Genomic DNA, 22,717 nt, shown 5'->3' with positions numbered 1-22,717 from the left:
AGAGTCGCTACGTCGGCTAAATTATACCTAATCTAATAGATCACCATGCAAAAGTTGAAATTGATGGAAAATTCTAACATGCTAATTTACCTACCAAAAGATGCTATCCGTTCCAGTCGTACGGAAGGACGTACGGACGGAAGGACCCGACTTAAAGAAAAGCTTTGTTTTTACTAAGCTAACAAATTTTTGATAGTTGAGTAATGATATTTTTGTGTTATGAAAAAATATGTTTGTGAAATGGTTACTACTGCTTATTTGTCATGTTAATATATTTATATTTAAAAAAATGAAAATGTGTTTTAAATAGCGAATCTACTATATAATCTGTCTATCTATAAGAGTAACAAAAAGACCTCTTTTTCTATCGATTAACTAAACAGATAGTTAGATTTCAGATTTTTTATGAAACTTCCTATATTCTTCATTCTTAACTGATTCCTAACTATATTATGTTCGTCTGGCTGTACTTTGCGATATAGCTAGCTAAACTCTTAATGAATTTATATGTGTAATGTAGGACAAATTATGTTTACATTTTAAAACACTGCACTGCATGTGAAAAATTGACCAATGAGCAATTGGTCTTTCACCTATTCTAGATACATACGTACCTAGCTAGCTCTTTTTTAATGAATGTTAATCCAGGGCTTTCTTATGCTAATTGAATTGTTTTTCTAGATGATCCAGCAGACACAACATTTTGTCCAATAAGTAAAAGAAATTTCTATCAGATGAAGATTCAATTCTTTAAAAGTGTAACCAAACAAGCTACAAAATTTTAGGCCAAAATAAAATCTGAAATTACTGCGACAAGTTAAGAATTTTAGCTATTTAAACTTTAGATTATTGATATATGAATATAAATAACGCACACTTTCTTATCAATAATGTGGTAGGATCGACTGTTATATACTATAACTGTGTCATTTTTAATTGTTCATTAAGTTATATTGGGATTCTAGACTTCCTGTAGGTATTGATTTATGTTTAGGCAATTTTTTCAAGCTCGTATATTCTTTATCCTTATATGAAAGTAACAGAAATACTCTCTGTGACGATTGTTCTTTCTGTAATGAAGGATCGATCTTGCCTACTGCTGAACCAATATGGTTCCAGCTTATATCAATAACGAAATAATTCCAAATGAATCACGAATCCTATAGGTACGTATTTTAGCTGTCGTTGGGGGGCAACTTATAATAAAACTGACGACCTCTCCATCTGCCCCCCAATTATTATTTTAGATTTTTTAGCTTTGTTGGTTATACCTTACACCTGATATGGTACTCCTTTACACTGTAGCTTCGCTATAAAAATAGTTTCCTAACTAATACCTAATAATCTATATTATTTTAGACAAAATGTCTATGGTGAAAATCTTTTCAGTTGGTCGTAATAGCGCCCACATTGCTAGGTAAGAAATGTAATTTATATATGATGAAATAATTTAAAAATAATTTATATAAAATGAAATTTTCACTAAGATGTACTACAACCCCCCCTCCCCTCCCCCCCTCATACATACTTACGTGATTATCCTTCTAGGTCCACAGTAGGAGTTAGACATGTGAGTGGTGGAGACTACACCTATGTTAACCCCCCTAAATCAGGAGTTCCTACTTGGGGACAACTCATGGACAAAGGTTCCAACAGCATTATTATCGGTGAAATTGGTAAGTTCTTTTTTTTGTCCAATTTTGTTTACTAAGAGGATAATTTGTATTTTTTTGAAATTAGTACGTAAATTCAAAGATATTCCTAATTTACTGAGAACTTTTTGTATACATTGATTTAATTCGGTTATCTAACTTTCTTAATTTTAGGTCGTGGTTTGGCCGTAACCCTTGGTCATATTTTCAAGGAACCTGCCACTATTAACTATCCTTTTGAGAAGGGACCTCTTTCACCCAGGAACGTTTCTTATATATTATTCTTAATATTTTAAGATTGTAAAAAAAGAACCTAAATATGAAAGTAATTCCGACTAGTGTAAAACAAAAAAAATGTGATAAAGGTTTAGGTATATTTTCCAATGTAGTTGAAATGTTTTTCATTTTATTTCGTGTTCACACATTAATATTAGGGAGAAGGAGTAGAGTTTGTATATATACAAGAACGTTTGTAGATTCCGTGGTGAGCATGCTCTGCGTCGTTACCCAAGTGGTGAGGAGCGTTGTATTGCCTGCAAGCTTTGTGAGGCTGTGTGCCCCGCACAGGAATATATTTTGCATTATTATATACAGTGTGTGTGTGTGTGTGTGTGGGTGTGTAGCCATAGTTTCTTAGTGTTTGGACATAACTAGTCATGGAGTAGGACGAGACACTTTTGTATGCTAGCACTAGGGCCAGCTCAAGGTCCACGCTCAAGTATAAGTACTTGACCCGCTGTCTCAAGGGACCTACTCTTTATTTCCTCACCCTCGCCGAGTATGGCAGGTGTCCCAAATTAAGTCACCGCAATGAATGGCGCTCTCCACAGAGGAGCTTGGGTAAGGGTTGTACTAATATTATGTACTTGACTATTGAGTATCCAAACTACCCAATTATCACCCTTCTTACACAACCAAGGGGAATTTGCGTGAATGAATTGCAACTGAGAAATTCGAGTTGCCACATGGGGACTTGAACTCGAATTCATACCACCGTAACTCAGTTCGTTACCACTGAGCTACGACGCCCCTTATTATATACAGTCAAAAGTTCTTCTGTTACATATTATTGCTTATAGAAAAAATTGTTTTTGTCTTTCTATAACATACTGTTTCTTCTTTAAATATTTGTAAAATGCAAAATTGTTAATAAACTGCAGGCCATTACCATTGAGGCAGAGGAGAGAGCTGATGGCGCCAGAAGGACAACCAGATACGATATCGACATGACCAAGTGTATCTACTGTGGTTTCTGCCAGGAGGTAGCTGTTTTTTTAAGTTGTTGTATAGGGATGATATATAGCCATAGGAGGACAAGGAATGATTTTAATTGGAGTTCCAACTTAAAAGAAATCAGACCTTAATTCCTAATCAGAGCTTTAAACTACACGAATTAAATGAACCAAACAGTGAGAAGTATATAATTCAATTCATATTTATATAGCTCTATTTATCACTACTGTTGACATATTCAAATCCTTGATTGTCTTTTCTTTGTTAGTTTTCTGGAAAATCTAAAATTCGGGTACTGTTTATAATGAAGATGATACCTAAATGTAACATGAGTTCTTAAGTAAGGTTTAAAATCGAGTCTAACATGTTTAAATTAACGTACGGAGCTTTTCGGCATGGAAGCGTACGGATACGCCCTTAATGCCAAAACTGTGCTTTTAACAATATATCTTTCAGGCTTGCCCTGTTGACGCTATTGTGGAGGGACCTAACTTTGAGTTTAGCACAGAAACACACGAAGAATTGTTGTACAACAAGGAATAGTTCATATTGATAGAAAAATCAAAAAACAATCGGCCAATCAAGCGTAACCATTACAAGATTGCAAACTGGGCATTTAGTTTTTTGAAATGCATTTTAGATAAGTTAACGGGTATTTTTCGAAATATTTTTTTATAGTTTAACCAATTCAGCACGCAATCAATCTGAAAAGTATATATTAAAATCTAAAGCTTCAAAACAAAATTATATCCTAGGTAATATTAAGAAAAGTTTTAGGTATAAAAAAAGATATAAAAAATGAAACATCAAATTATTTTGAATCAATGTCTAAATATGAACTTGTAGGAGAAACTTTTAAACAACGGTGACAAATGGGAGGTTGAGATCGCTGCTAACATCGAAGCTGATTATTTGTATAGATAAAATGTTAAAAATATTAATTTTATTATTTTTAATAATAGAGACAATATCAATAATTTTGGGGGATTTGAGATTTTAGTTAGGGTTTATTGTTATCATAATTACACTTTATTTATTTTGTTTATTTAGGTAATTAGGTGATTCTTTATTTGTCTTATTTATTTGCATAAAAACTAAAAAGTGTACATTTCAATTACAATAGTTATGATAATAATAAGTCAAATCTGTTTTGTTATCTTTATCTATAAAAAATATGAAGTAATTCAGTTTTAAAGATAAATTGGGGGCTGAAATGTAATGTTTTTAAGGTTATGATTCATAATAAACTTGTTGAATTTAAAATAAATAAAACTTAGTCAAAAGAAATGTGAAAAAATCTACCAATAAAGATTTACATATAATATAATTCTTACAGATATAAAAAAATGTTCGAGAATACAGAAGTAAAATGTTTTTATGGAGGGTAATACTAGAAAAAATGTAAAACAACAAAGTGAAAAATAATTTGAAAATAAGAGATTGTTAAAAATCAACCCAAAACAAAAAATATTCCCAAAGTTAACCATTAGGAAGAATAAACAATTAAAAGATAAAAATGCCACCTGTAATATTATTTAACAAACAGTGGAGGTTGGGTAGTGATGATTTTGTTTTCTCTGCTGTTTTCGAGATATTATGCAGGTAAGCTCTAGATGAAATCTAGGGAAGAAGGGAGGTAACATTGAACCTTAAAGTTGCTGTAATACATTTTCGCATCTTGGCTTAACACTTTGGATACTTTTATTGAAAAATTATTGGTTGGTTCAAAATAGCAGTTTACAAACTTTATAACCATAAAGAGATAGCTGCACGAATTGCATTTAACGAGTTGGGGTACTTTTAGACAGCAGTAAACAATTTTACTAAGTTCAAGTTCAAATGTATTTCGTGCAACTAGGTATTCTCATAATTTCTTTAGAATTTGGTAATTGGTAATGTTTATTGTACCAATTTATCGTCCATTTTTTAATTTCAATTAACTTTATTTTCAGAGTCGGGTCCACAATAACAATTGGTTTTATTCTTGGTTTCCATATGCAAGAATTAAACAAGCTTGAATGTATGGTAAGCTATTAGATTAAGCCAAACAATGATTTCAGAATTATATTATTTTGGAAGTAAGATTATTAAGTAATGTGAGTAATCTTAAGAGATTGCACCTTTTAACGTGTTGTGATTATTGATTAGCGTACCTTTTTTTACTTAACTATACACACATAAATGATCTAGATAATATATTACCAAATCCAATAATAATATTTTCATATGCTAGCGGATGTGCCCCTAACATCTATATCAAGACTTAAAAATAAAAGTAAATAGCCTATAACCATCTCTGGACCTGTAAAAGCTAAAATGTAATATGTATTTTCTTTTAAGGGAAAGGAATACAGATACACAACTGCCTATCTAATAGCTGCACTAGTTCTTCAAATAATATCCACAGGAACATTAATTATCATAAAAATAGTACCTTATAGAAAAAGGCAGACCTCATCTTAAATGTGAAATAGCTTAAAACAATCCCTTAAGTAATAGAAGGTTCTATTAAATGGAGAACAGAATCGGCATACTTGTTAAGCGACATACAAAACCTTTATATACACAGACTTAAGTCGTATGTAAAAGAATTCACTTAAAAGTAAAACACTGTGCATAATTTTCCCTCAGATCTATGGTAAAATGATAATGTCTAAATAAAAAAATATGATAATTAATCTGATTTCAAATTAAATAGTTAACCTGTGTGGTCTGGGATATTTTAGTGCGCAGGTATTTTTTTATTAAAAGCAAAGCTTTTCTATAATTAGGGTCGGTCCGTACGTCCGTAACGCATAGCTTTGTTTAGTTAATTTAGGCATGTTAGAATTGTCCTATCGATTTCAAACTTTGCATGATGATTCATACAGGAATTAGGTGCGAGTTAGAAAGCGAAGCAACTCTATAATCGTTACCAGAAAGTCCGTATAACCATTTTAAACATGTTGCCTTTTTAACTTTTTTAACAATAAATTTTTATGTGATAAAATTATCCGATTGGTCTGATACTGATTGGAATACTGATTCCTAGCACAACAAAGTACATTGTTATACGCGAAGCATCTCTATAATCAAGTCTTAAAAATGTAAGTATGTCCTTACGATTACAAAGAAATCCTTATGATTCACTCGGTAAATAACAGAAATATACAAATGTATATCTTTGCTAAAATTTACATAAACAAAATATAATATCTTATTAGATGTGTCCGAAGCCAACATCTAGGGGCGTTGATACTATTACGAAAGGAGAGGGAAAGGTCTGAAACAATCTCAAGAATTTTATCATTATTGACTATCTACATTAAATTAAAATTTAAATGAAAGTCTTACTCTTTTTAGGGTAAAATTTTCGACAATTCAGTGCCTCATCCAAGAAAACATGTTAGGTAGGTTTGACATTTCAATATTAGTTCTAGGACTGCTGTTTTCAAAACGAAATTTCTCTATACATTGAGCTTTTTCGTCCTATCGTCTTCAAACCTAACCCATTGATTCCTGTGACATAATAGGGTCTAATCCAGAAACTTTAACAAATTGATTTTTATTTTCATAGATAATTATAAATACAATTGTATCATTAAAATGATTTAAGGTTATGATTCTTAAAACAACTAGGTACAACGTAATGCGTAAAATGTCTCTATAATCTAATCTTAAAATGGCACGACTTTCATTTGAGCAGTCTTGGTTTAAAACATGTTTACTTTAGATTATTTATCTTATTTGTCATATTAGTTTCCACGAATAATAAATAAAACTCATAAAATTGATTTCAGGGCTTTTTATATATTTTATTTCAATATCTGCGGAAAGCTGTCTAAAATACCATGCGATAAATAACTATTAATATTATATTTTTAGTACCCATTTATACATCAACTGTAGTCTTACCTTTGCTGAATGTATTATCACTGGCTGTGGAACATTTTTTGTTATCAAGGTAACTCAATAACAGTTCATTGTTTTCTTTTTATCAGTGGTGGTGCAACCAATTTTTAACTAAGAAGAATCTGTCCTACTTTCTTCCGTTAATTTTATTAAACTTTATTTAGTTAATGTTACTTAACTATGTATTATGAGCATATTTACTTATTTAAAGTGTTTATACGAACGTTTTTCCGTAATATAAATCAATTTCCTTTGGTTTAGCTCTACTTTTTCTTTGTTGATATTATGTTTAAATTAAAAATATTCTTATTTATATTTTGATATTATTTATTTTAACCATAGGATTGGATTAGATGTGATAAAGAGGAAAGTTTTCGAGTTGTTATAATTTTTATACTGCTGATTATTGCGCTGACATATGTCCTCCTTATCATCAAATTCATTTGTGTTATAACGGCATTCAAGTAAGTATCTTCAAATTTTTGTAAGGAGAAGGTAGAATTTTAATACCTAAACTTTCGAATCTTTTAAGATCCACCCAGTTGTGTATAATTGTAAGGAAGTCCTTAGCCCAAAACAAAAAAAAAACAGGCGTAACCCTTTGAGTTAGGACTCTCAGACAATAGTGTAATTATTGAGTTTGTTTTCTGTAATGACATGACCTATGTATAGAAATTAATTACAATTTTCCGCATTCTAAAATAATCTCGTTATTTTTACCCAGGGTCTTTTCTTATTACCTCCAAAACGGTAGTTCTAAAAAAATGTTGCCTGTCAAGAAACACTTAGTGAAATTTTGCTTATCTTCGTAGTTTTTAATTTGATTTTTAATACTAATTATATCGTTCTGTAGAGTCTATACATAATTGGGTAGGTAAAGTTGGCTTCATCAAATTAAAATCACTTATATTTAAAAAAAACAAGGATGACAATATCCATAAAAGCGAAGCACTGAAACGGTAGGACAAACGGACATTAACAATTGTATAGTGTCAGAACTGAATAATCATATATAAATGTATAAGAGTCAAAGTAAAATTGTAAGTAAATTTGTTGAAAAACTGCTTGATTTAGGATAATGTTTATGGACATACTTACATTTTTAGGACTTGATTATAGAGTTGCTTCGCTTATTACATTATACTTTGTTGTCCCAGGAATCAATATACCAAAAATCAGATCAATCGGATGATTAGATCACATAAAAATTTGTTGTTAAAAAAGTAAAAAATCAACATGTTTAAAATGGACGTACGGACATTTTGGTGATGATTATAGAGTTGCTACGCTTTCTAAATCGTACCTAACTATTAAAGGAATCACCATACAAAATTTGAAATCGATAGGACAATTCTAACATGCCTAAATTAACGAAAAAAGCTTTCCGTTACGGACGTACGGACGGACCGACCCTAATTATAGAAAAGCTTCGCTTTTAAAAACTAATATTTTTATAGGCCGTTTTCCAAGAGAGTGACATCATCTGAAAAAGAGCCCTTGGCCAAATATGAGAGAATTAAAAAGGAGTCAGTTTGGGCTTACAGGTTATTAGTTTAGATTTGTTAAGTTTTTTTTCCGACGTATCCGCTTGTTGTCGGAGAGATGATTGGTTCGGAACTGCTAAAGACGAAAAAAATAGAATTTAATGCTTCTTTATTAAATGTTTGACAATAAGAAAAGTTTTTGCCTTTTAAAGACGTATTTCTATAAAATTCACCTATGACTCTTACGCAAAGGTAATGTAATCAAAGGGTTTGCTGTTTATGATTTTTCGAAGTTTATAATATTTAGAACCCCCCCCCCCCTCAGAGGGCCTAAACCTCGCGAAAACCTAACCTCTTCGTGGCGATAACATTACCTAACTTGAATAAAAATGTACGACCATTTGTTCAATAGGTGCATTCTTGCAAAAATGTAATTAAATTTTCATCCAAGGATACAAATACCTATGTTTTCAAATATCATTTTAAATAATACCTGCTTATTTAGTAATTTCAATCACTAATTATAAATTAATATTATTATCATTAAGAGGGTTGCGATGTTTAATGCCATGGACTAACGATGAATCAACCTTAGAGGCATTTAAGGTTTGTACGTGCTTTCAAATTTCTTTTTATAACTTATATGTATAGACACGCAGAAATAAATCTACTACTTATGAGTCTGTCTAATGACTTAATTATAGTTACAGAATTTTTTCAAACTCTTTTCAAAGAAATTATTATTATAGGAAATCTCGAATATGCTTGCCAAAACCTTCCATGATGACGATATGGTCCCGTCTGACATTGCAGCTGGCCTATTACTACTTCATTTCAAGCACAGGTTAGGATAGACAGATATCTTACTAAATATGGTTGTATTTAATCCAAAATTTTAGGTAAAATTAAAATTCTTAGTGATTAATAAGGATTGTTTTTAGTCGTGCCAAGGAGGAGAAAACTGTGAAAATACAACCTATTCTTCAAAGGGTAAGACTTCAATTCTGTTTAAACATAATATTAACTTTCAATTTTTAATGTAAAGGATTAGGTAGCAAATTACATTCTAGCTTTTAAAAAAATATCAGCAAATTATAATACAGTAAAAGAGAAGAAAATCTAAAAATAATGATAAGAAAACTAAATTCAAGAGTCTAGGTAGAGTCTATAGACATTCTTTCATAGGTTGTGTTAAAAAGGGATAGTTTCACGAAAGGTATTTGAAGTTGAACTTAATTTAGTGAACTGCATATTTTTTCCTGGTTAATTGGTTAAACTACATTTATATGGCACATATTTGAAAGAATTTCAATTTTCTACCACGTAGTTTTTAAAATGTCATGACTTGAAAATCGTCTTTTTAAATTGCATAAATCATAAAAAGACGAATTTCAAGTCTTGATATTTTAAAAACTACGTGGTAAAAAATTTAAATTCTTTCAAATATATGCCATATAAATATAGTTAAACCCATTAACTAGCAAAAAATATGCGGTTCACTAAATTAAGTTCAAATGCATTTCGTGAAACTACCCCTTTAGGTATTTATAAAAAAAAATTTCAGTGTCCTAACTTATCAACCAATGATTTTAATCACAGAAAGGGTAATTTTGTTTATGTTTATTTGGGATTTACATCAATTTATGGTTATTTTAATTCAGCAATAACCGAAATTATACCTACTTCTTATTAATTATACCTACTAATAATTTTATTAAGACTGTTGAAGTAAGTACAGACATAAATGACCTGAAATACTTCTACAAATATTCTCTGGCTGCGTACGGCTGTTGGTGGTATATAGTTGAAAATCCAATCGCTAGATGCTGCTCATTGACTGGATACCTTCATTACTGCCCTTGTTTTCCTTGTATGAGGAGTCAGGTATCTATTTATTATTATTTATTTAATGAATATGATTATATTGATTAATTTTAAGAATACCATGCAACATATTTATTTTATTGGTTAGGTACCTAGTGAAAATTTTGTTAATTTTTTTGTATTTTTCTTTTTAGAGTAAAGTAGTAGAAGGAGATGGGTGTTGTAATATCAATTTAGCCGCAGCCAAAGCCCTATTGGACACCACAGACGAAGATTTTATCATTTTTGATAACAGGTGAATTATAGATTTGTGGTTTAACCAATATATTGTTTTGTTGACTTTATTGTTCGTATGCATAGGGCTGAGATACAACCATAAGATAGCAAGGAGTGCTTGTTTAATGCGAACTCCAAGTCCTGCTATCTCATAAACATATTATCATTAAGTGACTCAATTTCCAATTGATACTTAATCTCAGGGACAATGAACCAGGATTCTGACGAAAAATCTAAGTGAAAATTTTCCGTATAACCCACTTCCATCTAACCCTCCCCCCCCCCCCTTTAGTTACGGCACAAAACTAGTTTTACGCTACAAAAATATATCTAAATTTTTAGCAATTTCAAATGGAAATTATTTGCAAAAGCACAACCTTTTTTTAATCTAAATGTTAAAGAATAAACGTGTCTGATTTGTTTATGTTTAGCTTCGCCATTATTAATGCTTACATCCTTGAATCATTTACTATTTATCTTTCCATCAATGAATCCTTCTGAAATTTCTATATAATAGTTAAAGATAACTTCTCTATGTCTAGGAATAAAATCCAAGAAGTTCCCTACTTTGTGGCTGTGGACCATGAAAAGAAATGTTTAGTTATCTCCATCCGTGGCACCATGAGTATTGCTGATATGTTCACAGGTTTAATTCCTATTTTCTTTAAAATTGAAAAATAATTCAACTTCTACTGTATATTTTAGAAGATATCTTTATCATCGACTATTTAATTATTTATTAACAATTTTTATTAGATACCTAGTAACAAATTCTTTCAAGTGTAGACTGTTCGTGTTATTTTACTTTAAAAATTGAGATGACTGTAAAATTCAATTTTTGCCGCCATAAGCGGATTTTTTCTCCCTATTTTTGACAATAATGACAATAACATTTTTCAATAAGTTAGTCAGTTTTAGGACAACGATAAGGTAGATAAATAGTTTTTTAATAAAATATAAAAAAAAATGTTTCTAAAATTTTAAATGATTTTATTTTGGGGAGAGTCTTGTAGAATAATATTTGATCAAAAAATTGTAATATTCCTTTCAGATCTTCGAGCTGAATCATGTGCACTAAACACTGGCTTTCCAGAAGATATAGTCTTGGATGGTAAACTACAGGGACACAAGGGGATGGTTCATGCAGCTAGGTTAGTTATACTTCACAATGTCAATCCTATATCAAAGTAAAAGGATGTCTGTTTGTCTGATTGTACCAAAGGATCTTGCTAACTGCTGGACCGATATAGTTCTTTTTTACAGCGAAGCTTCTCATAGGTCTTTTTTTTTATTTCGGCGTGTTATGACACTTTGTGGTTTTGTTTACAATTGTAACTTTAAACTTGAAAGTTATACCTATTGTTTTAGGTATGTTTATTTGAGATTACATGGGCTTCCAGTTTCTGAGGCGGAGAAAAAGAAGGTAGAATTTTCAAATAACTTTTATATTTCCGTAAAAATATTCTTAAAAATAATATTTAATTAGTACCTATGAAAGTAACTGCTGCTTTTTCCTCAAAGTGCCTAGCAAGCATAGAACCCTCCCATTATTTTTAAAATAAGTTGGAATTAATGGGAGGTTTTTTATTATGCTTAACCCCTGAGGCCGGCATTGTTCCATAATTCGCAGTTTCTATAATTGCGTTGGTGACCTAACCTTGTAGCCCCTATCTACCCTGTTTAATATATCCAAACCTGACTTAAAGTTAAACTCAATAACTACCTCTCCCTCTCTACTTATTGTTCCCAAGCACCATAAAAACGTTGATTGAAGTTAAGCAGCTTTTATTGTCTGCTATTCAGCTATATCAATTCTTAAACATTTGTAGGATCGCCAAGAAAGAGTCAACCATTTAAATCTTGCACTCGCCGAGTTTCCGGATTATTCAATAGGTAAAATTGTATTGTGTATTTTGTTAAGATCTCGTATTCAGTTTAAGAAGGATACAATAAGCTTTATAACCTTTTTTAAATGTTTTCCTAACGAGAAAGTACAGGGTGGGCCAGATAAATCCGGACTTTTTCTTATTTTTAAACAAATGAACATAAAATCGTCAATTTTAAAGATTTTATTGAATTTTAAAAACTGGGAAGTAAACTAGGTATATGACTATTAAATTATTCAATAAAATCGCCGCCAGTCTCCATCACCGCCTTTACCCGCCCCCTAAACCGCCCCCCGACCCTGGTCACCATGTCCCTGTCCAAGATGGCGAAGTTCTCCTTGATAGTGGCAATGAGGGAGGTCTTTGTGGTATAGGCGCGTCTATTGGTTCGTGCTTTAATGGTGCTCCAGGTCAATAAGTCAATTGTATGAAGATCGGGGCTGCTGGGAGGCCACATCTCCTTAGGGACGTGAGTAACCGCAGGACCCAGATATACCCATCTTTCAAGCTACCATTCGACACGGCGGCTCTCATTTTGGCCACAATTAAGCTAGAACAACGTTTTATACCTTTTTGGAAATGGCATGAAGATTAAGCTATGGTTATCATCGTAACACATAGTGTAATACGATTTTTAAGGTTTCAAATGGGCCCATGTAGTCGAGAACCGAGAAATTTTCAAGATTTTTTTACATTTTTGACACCCTAAAATCTGCCACGTTTCACTTTGCCGGAGTACTACGGACAAACCAGATGGGATAGAGCACTCTCGTCTTTTCTAGTGTCTTCTTTAAGTATCTAACAGTATATCCAGCAAGTTTCATAAGTCTATCTCAGCTACAGATGGGCTGAGATCAGATTTAGTGGGACCATATTGAGAATCTAGGGTAAACTAGCGCTCATTTCGAATCTGCCATGTTGAACATAAGCGCTGCCAGCTCGGAGTACACGTCCTCTATCCTCCAAAAAATGTTATGGGCAAAAAGGTAATGACCTAAGCTTTTTATAGTGTGGTCAAACGTCCTGATTGGTCAAGTAGTTTTGGTACTATGGCCGTGTGAAAAAAGTCCGGATTTATGTGGCCCACCCTGTATATCTAAATGCACGATTTTGTGTGCAATTATTTTGTTGTTCAGTCAAAAAATATTAAGTACAGTTTTTTATTTCTAAGCATTTATTTTTTGTTTTAAACTGAGTTTTTTTCATACCTTTAGTATAGTATTTCAGTAGTTCCTGTGTTTGTCCACTCCGACGTTTTCACTCCTGCGTTTGTCCACTCCGACGTTTGTCACTCCTTCGTTTGTCCACTCCGACGTTTGTCACTCCTGTGTTTGTCCTGGAACCATATTTAGGAGAGTAATTATTGAATATGGGGGTGATGGGTTATTTGATTAATGGGTTTTTGGTTTAGAATTGAAATTCAAAGGCTAAATAAAAAAATAAAATATTGGCCGTAAATGATTATTAAAAGCGAAGCTTTTCTATGATTAGGGTAGGTCCGTCCGTACGTCCGTAACGGATAGCTTTTTTCGTTAATTTAGACATGTTAGAATTGTCCTATCGATTTCAAATTTTGCATTGTGTTTCCTTTAGTAGTTAGGTACGATTTAGAAAGCGTAGCAACTCTATAATCATTACCAAAATGTCCGTACGTCCATTTTAAACATGTTGACTTTTTTACTTTTTTAAATAGCTTTATTCGTTAATTTAGGCATGTTAGAATTGTCCTATCGATTTCAAATTTTGCATGGTGATTCCTGTAATAGTTAGGTACGAGTTAGAAAGCGTAGCAACTCTATAATAATTACCAGAATGCCTGTACGTCCATTTTAAACATGTAGATTTTTTTTACATTTTTAACAACAAATTTGTATGTGACCTAATTATCCGATTGGTCTGATGTTTGGTATACTGATTCCTGGGACAACAAAGTACATATTGTAAGCGAAGCAACTCTATAATCAAGTCCTAAAAATGTAAGTATGTCCATAATCATTATCCTGTATCAAGCAGTTTTTCAACAAATTTACTTACAATTTTGCTTTGACTCTTATACATTTGCATTCTGATTATTCAGTTCTGACATTATACAAGTGTTAATGTCCGTTTGTCCTTCCGTTTCAGAGCTTCGCTTTTATGGATGTTGTCATCCTTGTTAGAATTTAATTTTTTTAACATCCTATAATATTGGACGCAATTGTTCTTTTTAGTAGCGCAGCAACTTTGTAAGTGGCCGCATTTAGTTCAAATTTAATTTATATATCTCTCTAAATTCATATCATCATGATAAATTATTTCTCGTATTCATTCGAATCTGGTGGATAGGAACCGGTTCTCATCCATACGAAAAAACTATGTCTAGCATCGTATTATATCCAGCTTTCTACAAATATAAAAATGTACAATCATAAGATTCTATATGAATCCGCGGAAAGCCGTTTATAATACGATGAGGAATAATAACTACTAGCTTTTTAAAAGGTTTGATACTAGGGACGTTTTCTTTTTTAATCCTTTTCCTAATAAGTACATTTTCCATTTCGATTATTAGGGCTTTCTAAATCAGAAAGCAATGTGCACCTAATTTTTTTCTTGCACACACACACTCTCACACACAAGCTCGTTCGTTCAGGCAAACACGCGCGCACGCACGCACATATGACCGCCATGCTACTCTCGCAGCTTTCTACTGATAACAGCTGATTTTTCACACACACACACAATCATATTATATAATGTCTTTAAAAAGCTTTGAAGCATATTTTATGTGACTTTTGTGAAAAGTTAAACCTGACATTTTGCCTTGTGATTTTTACATTTTATACTTAGTTTAATACCTATCCTATTTATGCTAATTGTTTGTCCTTGTTTTTTTCTCTAGCTTTTTACATTTTATATTTTTGTGTCTTGTGATTCTTAAAATTTATTCGTAACGTAGGTATTTTTCTTTAATCGAAAAAAAATACTTACCTTAAATAAGCAAAGTTGTATTTCTATAACAAGAATTTGTCCGTCCATAAGATAGCTAGCATAATATCTATAATACAAAGTAGAATGATGTCTGTCCGTCCGTCTGTCCGCCCGTCCGTCTGTCTGTCTGTCCGTCCGTCCCTTAAGATCTCGGTAACCACTGAACCGATCGGATTCTACTCATCAGGGAATATACCTACTGGTCCTGTAGGGGTTTTAGGCTATTTTCTTGAGGGGTGGGACTCCGTCAACCCTCCAAAAAACAAACAAATCAACCCCAATTTTTTTTGCTGAAAATTTCTTTCGTATTTTTACGAATTTCGCCTTAATTTTTTTTTGGGATCACCTTTTGGGCAAAGCTAGGGGCGAAGTCGCTAGTATGTATACACGGAAGAATTATAGACGCAATTGCTTATTCTGTATCTATCTTTTATCTCATGCGTATCTATCTATCTAGTAGTGACAGGACACAGTCTGGGGGCTGGTACAGCGTCTATTCTCTCCTTTATTCTGAGAGAGAAGTACAAGGATAGAGTGGTGAAATGCTTCGCCTATTCGCCACCAGGTACGTTTTTTCATAAGCAAATATTTTTCTACATTTAGGTTCTGTCTGTCCATAACGGATAACTTTTATCTTATTTTTTTTTCATACGACATGAAAATGAAATTAACATTTGATTTGGTTAGGTAATATTTCTAATCAATTTTTATTTTTTTTGGAAACGCTGTTATTCTAAATTTGTTATTGTTCATGTGTTTGACTAACTGATTTGTTATCCTTGTCTTCTTGTTATTTTCTAGGGAATCATTCTAATGGGAGGTTAATGTAAACTACACTAGTACCCAAAGTTTTATAACCACATTATCTTAATCGTTGGCTCAAAAATTCGGATACTTATAATGAATTTGGATCGGCTGGTTCAAAACCTGTAATGTCTAAGCTATACAATCAATAACTTTTACACCTAGAAGGGGTAGTAAATTTTTTAAGATTGAGGATGTATACAAATTTTTCGTCCTTTTTCGTCTAATCCCTTAAGTTCCCTTGTAATCTAGGATAGGACAATGAACGATATATTTATTATCCTTTGGTAGCTTGGTATATGCAAATCATTAAAGCTATTTTTTTTGCTATACATAGGAAAAAAATATATCGGATTTTTTAGGGTTTCGGATCCGCATTGATTGTATGCGAATCCGGATCCTCAAAATTTGGTCAGTGCGGATCCGGATCTATGACAATAAAAATAAAATCACCAAATTTTTCAAAAAAATTTTATTCTTTAATTCGAAGTCAAAAATACTTTTAATTTTCAAGTCTGAACCTAAACCATAAAGATTGGCTCTCATCAAGAGAATGTCTGAGATTTTATATAAATTTAGGTAGATTTTTCCATTTTTTCCGCATTTTTTTTAGTCCAAGGATCCTTGCGGATCCGAAACCCTATGATTTTCTATCCTCCTTTTGTATATGCCCGCATCAAAAGAACTCCTAGAGGGTATAGCCTATAGGTATTGAATAGAACGCTAATTTCACAATTTCCTCATTCTTAAGGTCATCTAATGGACACTTGCTTCGAGTTTAAAGCCCCTAATCCAAAATATAATTTTGAAATGAATTTGTTATCAGGTGGGTTACTAAGTCCAACAGCAGCAGAGGAAAGTCTGAAGTTTACGGTGACCTTGGTAACAGGCGACGATGTTATACCAAGATTGAGTCTTTCAAATATAGCGAAGCTTTCAGAAGAGTAAGTCATTATTTGTTATTATATATTGTACTAGCGGCTACGCCCCTAGCGGCTCTTGAGAACAGGGGGTGTCGACTCTTTCAATTTTAGTTTGGACAAAAGAAAAGTAAAAAAAAATTTGGTGGGGGTAGATACTTTTTCCAGGGGCGAATAATTTTGTGCGAGTGAAGGTACTTTATATTAATATAATTATGATTCTTCTTTGGACCTATAAAAAGCTTCACTTTAATTCAGAACCATATCAGTTTAGCAGTTAGCGAAATTCGTCGCTGACCGCTCACAAACAACCAGTCACAAAGACATTCTGTTACCTATATATAACTAATCATAATGTTAGGATAAGAAAGGTCGCTGAGGAGTGCAGAATACCAAAGTACAAATTGTTTGGACATGGTCTTGTGTCCTTCCTATGTTGTGTCAAGTCTACAACTATACATGAGGTATCTATCTATTTATTTGTTTATTCTATCTATCCATCTATTTGGTCAAGGTCTTGTGTCCTTCCTATGTTGTGTCAAATCTACAACTATACATGAGGTATCTATCTATCTATCCATCTATTTGGTCAAGGTCTTGTGTCCTTCCTATGTTGTGTCAAGTCTACAACTATTCATGAGGTATCTATCTATCTATTTATTAATTTATCTATCTATCCTTCTTTTTAAAAGCAAAGCTTTTCTCTAATTAGGGTCGGTCCGTCCGTCCGTAACGGATAGCTTTTTTCGTTAATTTAGGCATGTTAGAATTATCCTATCGATTTCAAACTTTGCATGGTGATTCCTTTAATAGTTAAGTATGATTTAGAAAGCGTAGCAACTCTATAATCATTACCAGAATGTCCGTACGTCCATTTAAACATGTTGATTTTTAAAAATATTTAACAAATTTTTATGGGATCTAATTATCCGATTGGACTGATTTTTGGTATATTGACTCCTGGGACAACAAAGTATACTGTTATAAGCGAAGTAATGAGTAATCCTTGGTAGGTCTATTTTCCCTAAATCGAACAAAAAGTTTGAAAGGTAACGGTTGGCGGCTCAGCCGTTTAGCCGTTTTTTTTTGCCTATTTTCAGGGTAAATTCATCATTAATTATGTAGGAATCAATTTTTTAAAAACATATATTTGGTTTAATTCATGTTAAATGATAGCAATAACTATTTTTTAATTTTCTAGTACCAACAGCTACCGGCTAGAACCGTTTGATAAGGTTTTGGAGCGACATAAAGTATTATGTGGAGATAGGTTTTACCGCTTAGCCGCTAGCTGTTAGCCGTTACTTTTCCAACTTCCAACCCATCCCCCCCCCCCCCTCTATTTATAAATCTATATGTATCTATCTTATACAGGAATTACGGCGTATGAGTATGGAAAGATTAAACTCAAGCCACGAAGAAGAAAATATAAATACAGGAAAACAAAATTATTTTAAAGGAGCTAGATTTCCCTTTATTTTAAAAACATAAGTTTTATAAAGAGGCTTCAGTGCTTTATCGTCTTAGAAATCATCATATAATAATATTGTGTTTAAATTATAATACATTATGTTAATCATGATATATGCGCTGCACTGCTTCAAAAATTAGTCTAAAATGTTAATTTCTTCTTATGTAATGTTTCAAATCGACCGGACGATTCAAGCAGGCCAAATTTATATTTAAAATAACGATGGTACTTATGAAACGACCTTTATCGTAGAAAAAGCTTAGCTTTAATTAATGATTTTGTTAAAACTTCAGACGTGAATGCAACTACTGTATCAGAGTTAGAAAATCCGTCAGAAAGGGATCTTATTGTTCTTAGGTTGGTATTAATATTATTCTATTAAAAATATGCTAAAACATTTTTGTATATTATCATTTATTTTTAATGTAAACTTCTTAGCCGCTTCTATTTTGTCAGATGGATAAACTAGGATAAGTAGCAAAACACAAAAAAAGTCATGGTTGGACAAACGGACAGAAATCAAATAAAAGTGAGGGAGAAAAAAGAGAGAAAGAAAAGGAGATTAATGTTAGAGAAAATTACGAAATCTTCATATAACCGATACAAAGACGGGCAAAGTAATGTGTATAAATTGCAACCAAGAAAATTACATTTCCCCTGTAATGTTACAGACTGACAGACGGATAAACAGACAACAGACAAAGTGAATTATAGCTTCGCCACGTTTAAAACATTTATAACCACTTTTTTGAATCATAAATTATTTGTATTAGCCCGCCTGGTATCTCCAGAAACAAAGAATCCTTGCTGGTTGATGTTGAAGAAGTAGAACAGGAAGAACATCAAGGCCTCCATACCAATGAAGATCCACTGATAAAACAGGTACAATACAGACAGACAGGCATCCTTTTACATTGTAGCTGTATTTTAAATCAATTAGGTATGACAATAGAATAGAGATAATTTTGGCCCCAAGAAACGAAGTAAAAAGTTTTTATTATTATTGAATAATAAATGATCATTTTTGTATTGGCTGGTGTGGTGATAATCCAACACAAATTTTAGTAGCGAAGCTACTTTATAAAGGATTATTCCCATCCTTCTGTCTTTTTGTTCTTTCTTTTTCCTCTCTCTTCCTTTTAATGCTTCGCTTTTCAGCTCTTTGTTCAAAAAGCTCTGTTAATTATTGACCTAATCGTTCTTGCTTTATTTTAGGTTGCATCTGAATGTGAAAAACTGAAGAAATCCACAGAGGAATTTAACAAAATAGAACAGGTTGTGTCGTCCAAAGAAGATGAAATTTTATCCATGGTTCAAGTTAATACTACAGATACAGAGGTGGGTATTTTTAGGAGCTAAGTTACTCTATGATTCCAAATGTTTGTTTTTATGTCTTTCCGCTGGTCAGAAACAGTTTAGGAGAAACATTTTACGAGCTTCCATTTAAGGTAGATAACTGAAATTTGTTCCTTATTACAATGAACATTCAGTTCTATATCATGTATCTCTCGTTCAATAACAGAAGTTACTAATACTCAAGGAGGAAGACTATTCAATTAATTGTAAATTATACTGACCATTCTTGATTTAACTTGTTCTGCTTTTTGTTGGCTAAAAACTATGGAGACTTCCATAAAATCTTGATTTAGGCATCAATGTCCAATTTTTTGAATTGATATTTTAACCTACATTAAGAATAATTTCTTTGCCTTAATTTTATTTTGTCAATTGTTTATCCTTTGAGATCTCTGACAATATTATATTCAAGACATCAACAATTATATATTTAGGTATCTAATGAAACTGTGATAGTGCAAAGGAGCACAGCAACTGAGTGTAAATCCAGTGGGGGGAGTGGCCAACAGTTACTTATCACCTCAGCTACAGAACAAATACTCAGTCTCAGGCTAGAGGGGGAGACTATGTACCCACCTGGGAGGTATGTATCTAAACACACACACACTGTATCTTTTATTTATATTATGGCTGGTTTTTATCTAACAAATCTTTATACACGTTCCTGTAATTTCTTACATAGTAGACTCAGAAATTAGACATAGTTCCTTTTTATTATATGGTTACTATATGGTTACAGGTCAGTAAATCATCAAATTTAGCTTCTCAAATCTTCAAAATCTGAAGCAACTAAATAAGCAGATAATAAAGCTTACTACTTTTTGTTAATACTGTATAAGATTAATGGATCATGGCCAATTAAAAGGTGTGCAAAAAATGTGTTCATTTATAAATATAAACTGCACGGCTTGTTTTAATAGTAGAAAAAAATCTTTGTCTCTTTGGAAAAACCGGTTTTTTAACCATAATTTGTTAAAAATCATGAAATTTTTTTTCTGATATAAAACTACCCACACAATGTAGAAAATGAGATATTGAATATTAACTTCTGATAATGGTAAGTGGGTCAAATAAAGCAATAATTTTGTTTCTTTAAATAAAAATTTGCTATTTTTTAGCTATATGTTCTTTTTAGAATCATATATCTTGAAGAAACGGAAGAAGGTGACTGCCAAGTGTTCAGACCTGATAAAACACACTTTAAAAATATTTTAGTCTCTCCAAGGTAATATTTTTTCATGCATGATAGTAGACTATATCTATAATACAAAGTAGAACGATGTCTGTCTGTCCGTTTGTTTGTAGCTAAGGATATCGCTGACCGCTTAACCGATCGGGTTTTTCCTTTACAGGGTAGCTTCTCATAGGTCCCGGGAAGGTTTATAACTATTTTCTTGGGGGGTGGGTGGGACACCCCCAACCTCCCCAAAAAATGAAAAATACCCCCCCCAAAAAACAATCTTTTTAAAACTAAAATTAAAATACTCCTATCCATTTGTAAACATTTGTATCCCTAGCAACCCAGACAATTTTTTTGTCTTTATTACCCTAATTACCAAACATGTTTTAAATTGAATGGCTATCAGAAAAAAATTAAAGCTATTTTTTTCTCAGTTTATACTGTTAAACTCTACAGTATATGCAGATGCACGCTTTTCAATATACCAGGGGTGTATATTCTGCACAAGATTTATTTTTTTTCCCCTGCTACAAAATTTTTTATTTTTTTTCCCCTCTAGTTTTTTCTCACCAAGAAGGGGGGAAAATGGAAAAATATTTAAAGAACTCTTAATTTTATTTATTTTATCCCTCCTACCACACATTTTTTTGGTTTTTTCACCAAGGAGGGGGGGGAAATGGAAAAAATATTTTCAGTTTTCTTGATTTTTACATTTTTTTTCCCTCCAACCACTTATTTTTTATTTCCCCCCCCCCCCCCCTGAGCAGGGGATCCCATGTAGAATATACACCCCTGCAATATACTTCCTTGGGATTTAGTTTTACCTATATGTTGCTTCTCATATTTCCTTTTTTTCAATCTATTTATATTTTTTCCCGTATCGCTTCGAAACCGATTAATATCCGTTGGATTAGAACCGGTTCTCAGTAATACTGAAAGATTATGTCTAGCATCTCGGCATCTCGGGGCTAAAAGAACTGATTTTAGTCTTATAATTGTACATTTTTATTTCCGCGGAAAGCTCTATATAATACGATGCGAGAGATAAGCATTCCAAACTTAAAAGTTATGTTTATTTTTAGAATGTTAAGAGACCACCTACCAAATTATTTGGACAGGCTTATCAACAAATTATGAAACATTTTGGTATAGGTCAAATAATAAAAAGGTCAAGTATTATTTTATAAAGGGGCATTTTAATTTGGGTGTGCATTTAATTCCGCATTTTATTGAAAATTAAAAATTGTCACTTTAACTTATCCTTCGCCTAATTCTCATCATTAAACAACTGAAGGGAGTGGACATTGGGCAGGCTCAACAACTTTAGGGACTATAATTAATTATGATAGGTTGGTTCATTAAATTCATTGTCCAAACGATCCAACCTCTGATTGTAATCTACAGAAGGATAAATTTTGTTGATCATCATTGGGGTTGTACGTGAATTTATCGGCCATTGTCTTATCCCTTCATATCCCTGATTTTATACGCTTCTGTGGATTTTTGTAATATACAAATGGTATATGAAGAATTTAATGCACAACTAATATTTGTAGTGATTTTGTATTATGTATTTTAAAATGGCAAATTGATTTGATATCAAACTAGATTATTAATTTATACTAATTATGCTTTGAGGTTTATGTAAGATTATGTTTTTGTTTAAATTATGAAAGTTGAGTTTGTTTTGCAAACATTTCTAAAACGCAATTTTATTATTGTTGGGTATCGACATTCTACAACATGACTGATGTTACAATAACATCCTTT

General features: G+C 32.2%; 2 protein-coding genes across 4 annotated transcripts; both read left to right on the top strand.

Moving 5' to 3' along the window:
• The first annotated feature begins 214 nt into the window (after positions 1 to 214).
• On the top strand, positions 215 to 4,227 carry ND-23 (NADH dehydrogenase (ubiquinone) 23 kDa subunit). Of its 2 annotated transcripts, XR_013883083.1 has the most exons (8): positions 215 to 1,417; positions 1,549 to 1,676; positions 1,827 to 1,914; positions 2,129 to 2,220; positions 2,814 to 2,914; positions 3,342 to 3,424; positions 3,734 to 3,884; positions 4,025 to 4,227. XR_013883083.1 is itself a non-coding variant. In XM_080174145.1 (7 exons), exons 1-7 carry the CDS (start codon positions 1,365 to 1,367, stop codon positions 3,807 to 3,809), a joined length of 621 nt encoding a protein of 206 aa, XP_080030271.1. In that variant the 5' UTR covers positions 215 to 1,364; the 3' UTR covers positions 3,810 to 4,227. The 2 variants fall into 2 exon arrangements, 1 of the variants encoding a protein (XP_080030271.1); XM_080174145.1 differs by having other exon boundaries at positions 3,734 to 4,227.
• Positions 4,228 to 4,238: 11 nt separating this feature from the next.
• LOC145329760 (diacylglycerol lipase-beta-like) lies at positions 4,239 to 22,115 on the top strand. 2 transcript variants are annotated; one of them, XM_080174141.1, is made up of 28 exons: positions 4,239 to 4,487; positions 4,838 to 4,910; positions 5,226 to 5,292; positions 5,584 to 5,618; positions 6,228 to 6,274; positions 6,750 to 6,828; positions 7,119 to 7,240; positions 8,234 to 8,320; positions 8,809 to 8,866; positions 9,010 to 9,104; positions 9,202 to 9,250; positions 9,980 to 10,144; positions 10,279 to 10,379; positions 10,903 to 11,006; positions 11,412 to 11,511; positions 11,729 to 11,783; positions 12,190 to 12,253; positions 15,674 to 15,781; positions 16,847 to 16,964; positions 17,302 to 17,357; positions 17,455 to 17,501; positions 18,315 to 18,378; positions 18,705 to 18,768; positions 19,185 to 19,293; positions 19,627 to 19,749; positions 20,202 to 20,350; positions 20,903 to 20,992; positions 22,030 to 22,115. In XM_080174141.1, exons 1-28 carry the CDS (start codon positions 4,402 to 4,404, stop codon positions 22,082 to 22,084), a joined length of 2,370 nt encoding a protein of 789 aa, XP_080030267.1. In that variant the 5' UTR covers positions 4,239 to 4,401; the 3' UTR covers positions 22,085 to 22,115. The 2 variants fall into 2 exon arrangements, with proteins under 2 accessions (XP_080030267.1, XP_080030266.1); XM_080174140.1 differs by lacking the exon at positions 17,455 to 17,501 and having other exon boundaries at positions 17,302 to 17,404.
• Positions 22,116 to 22,717: the final 602 nt, after the last annotated feature.

The sequence above is a fragment of the Acartia tonsa genome, chromosome 10, assembly GCF_053477335.1.
Source record: "Acartia tonsa isolate MP-2025a chromosome 10, ASM5347733v1, whole genome shotgun sequence".
Lineage (NCBI taxonomy): Eukaryota > Metazoa > Arthropoda > Copepoda > Calanoida > Acartiidae > Acartia > Acartia tonsa.
The sequence above is the reverse complement of the archived record's forward strand: the minus strand, read 5'-3'. Positions and strand labels throughout refer to the sequence as shown.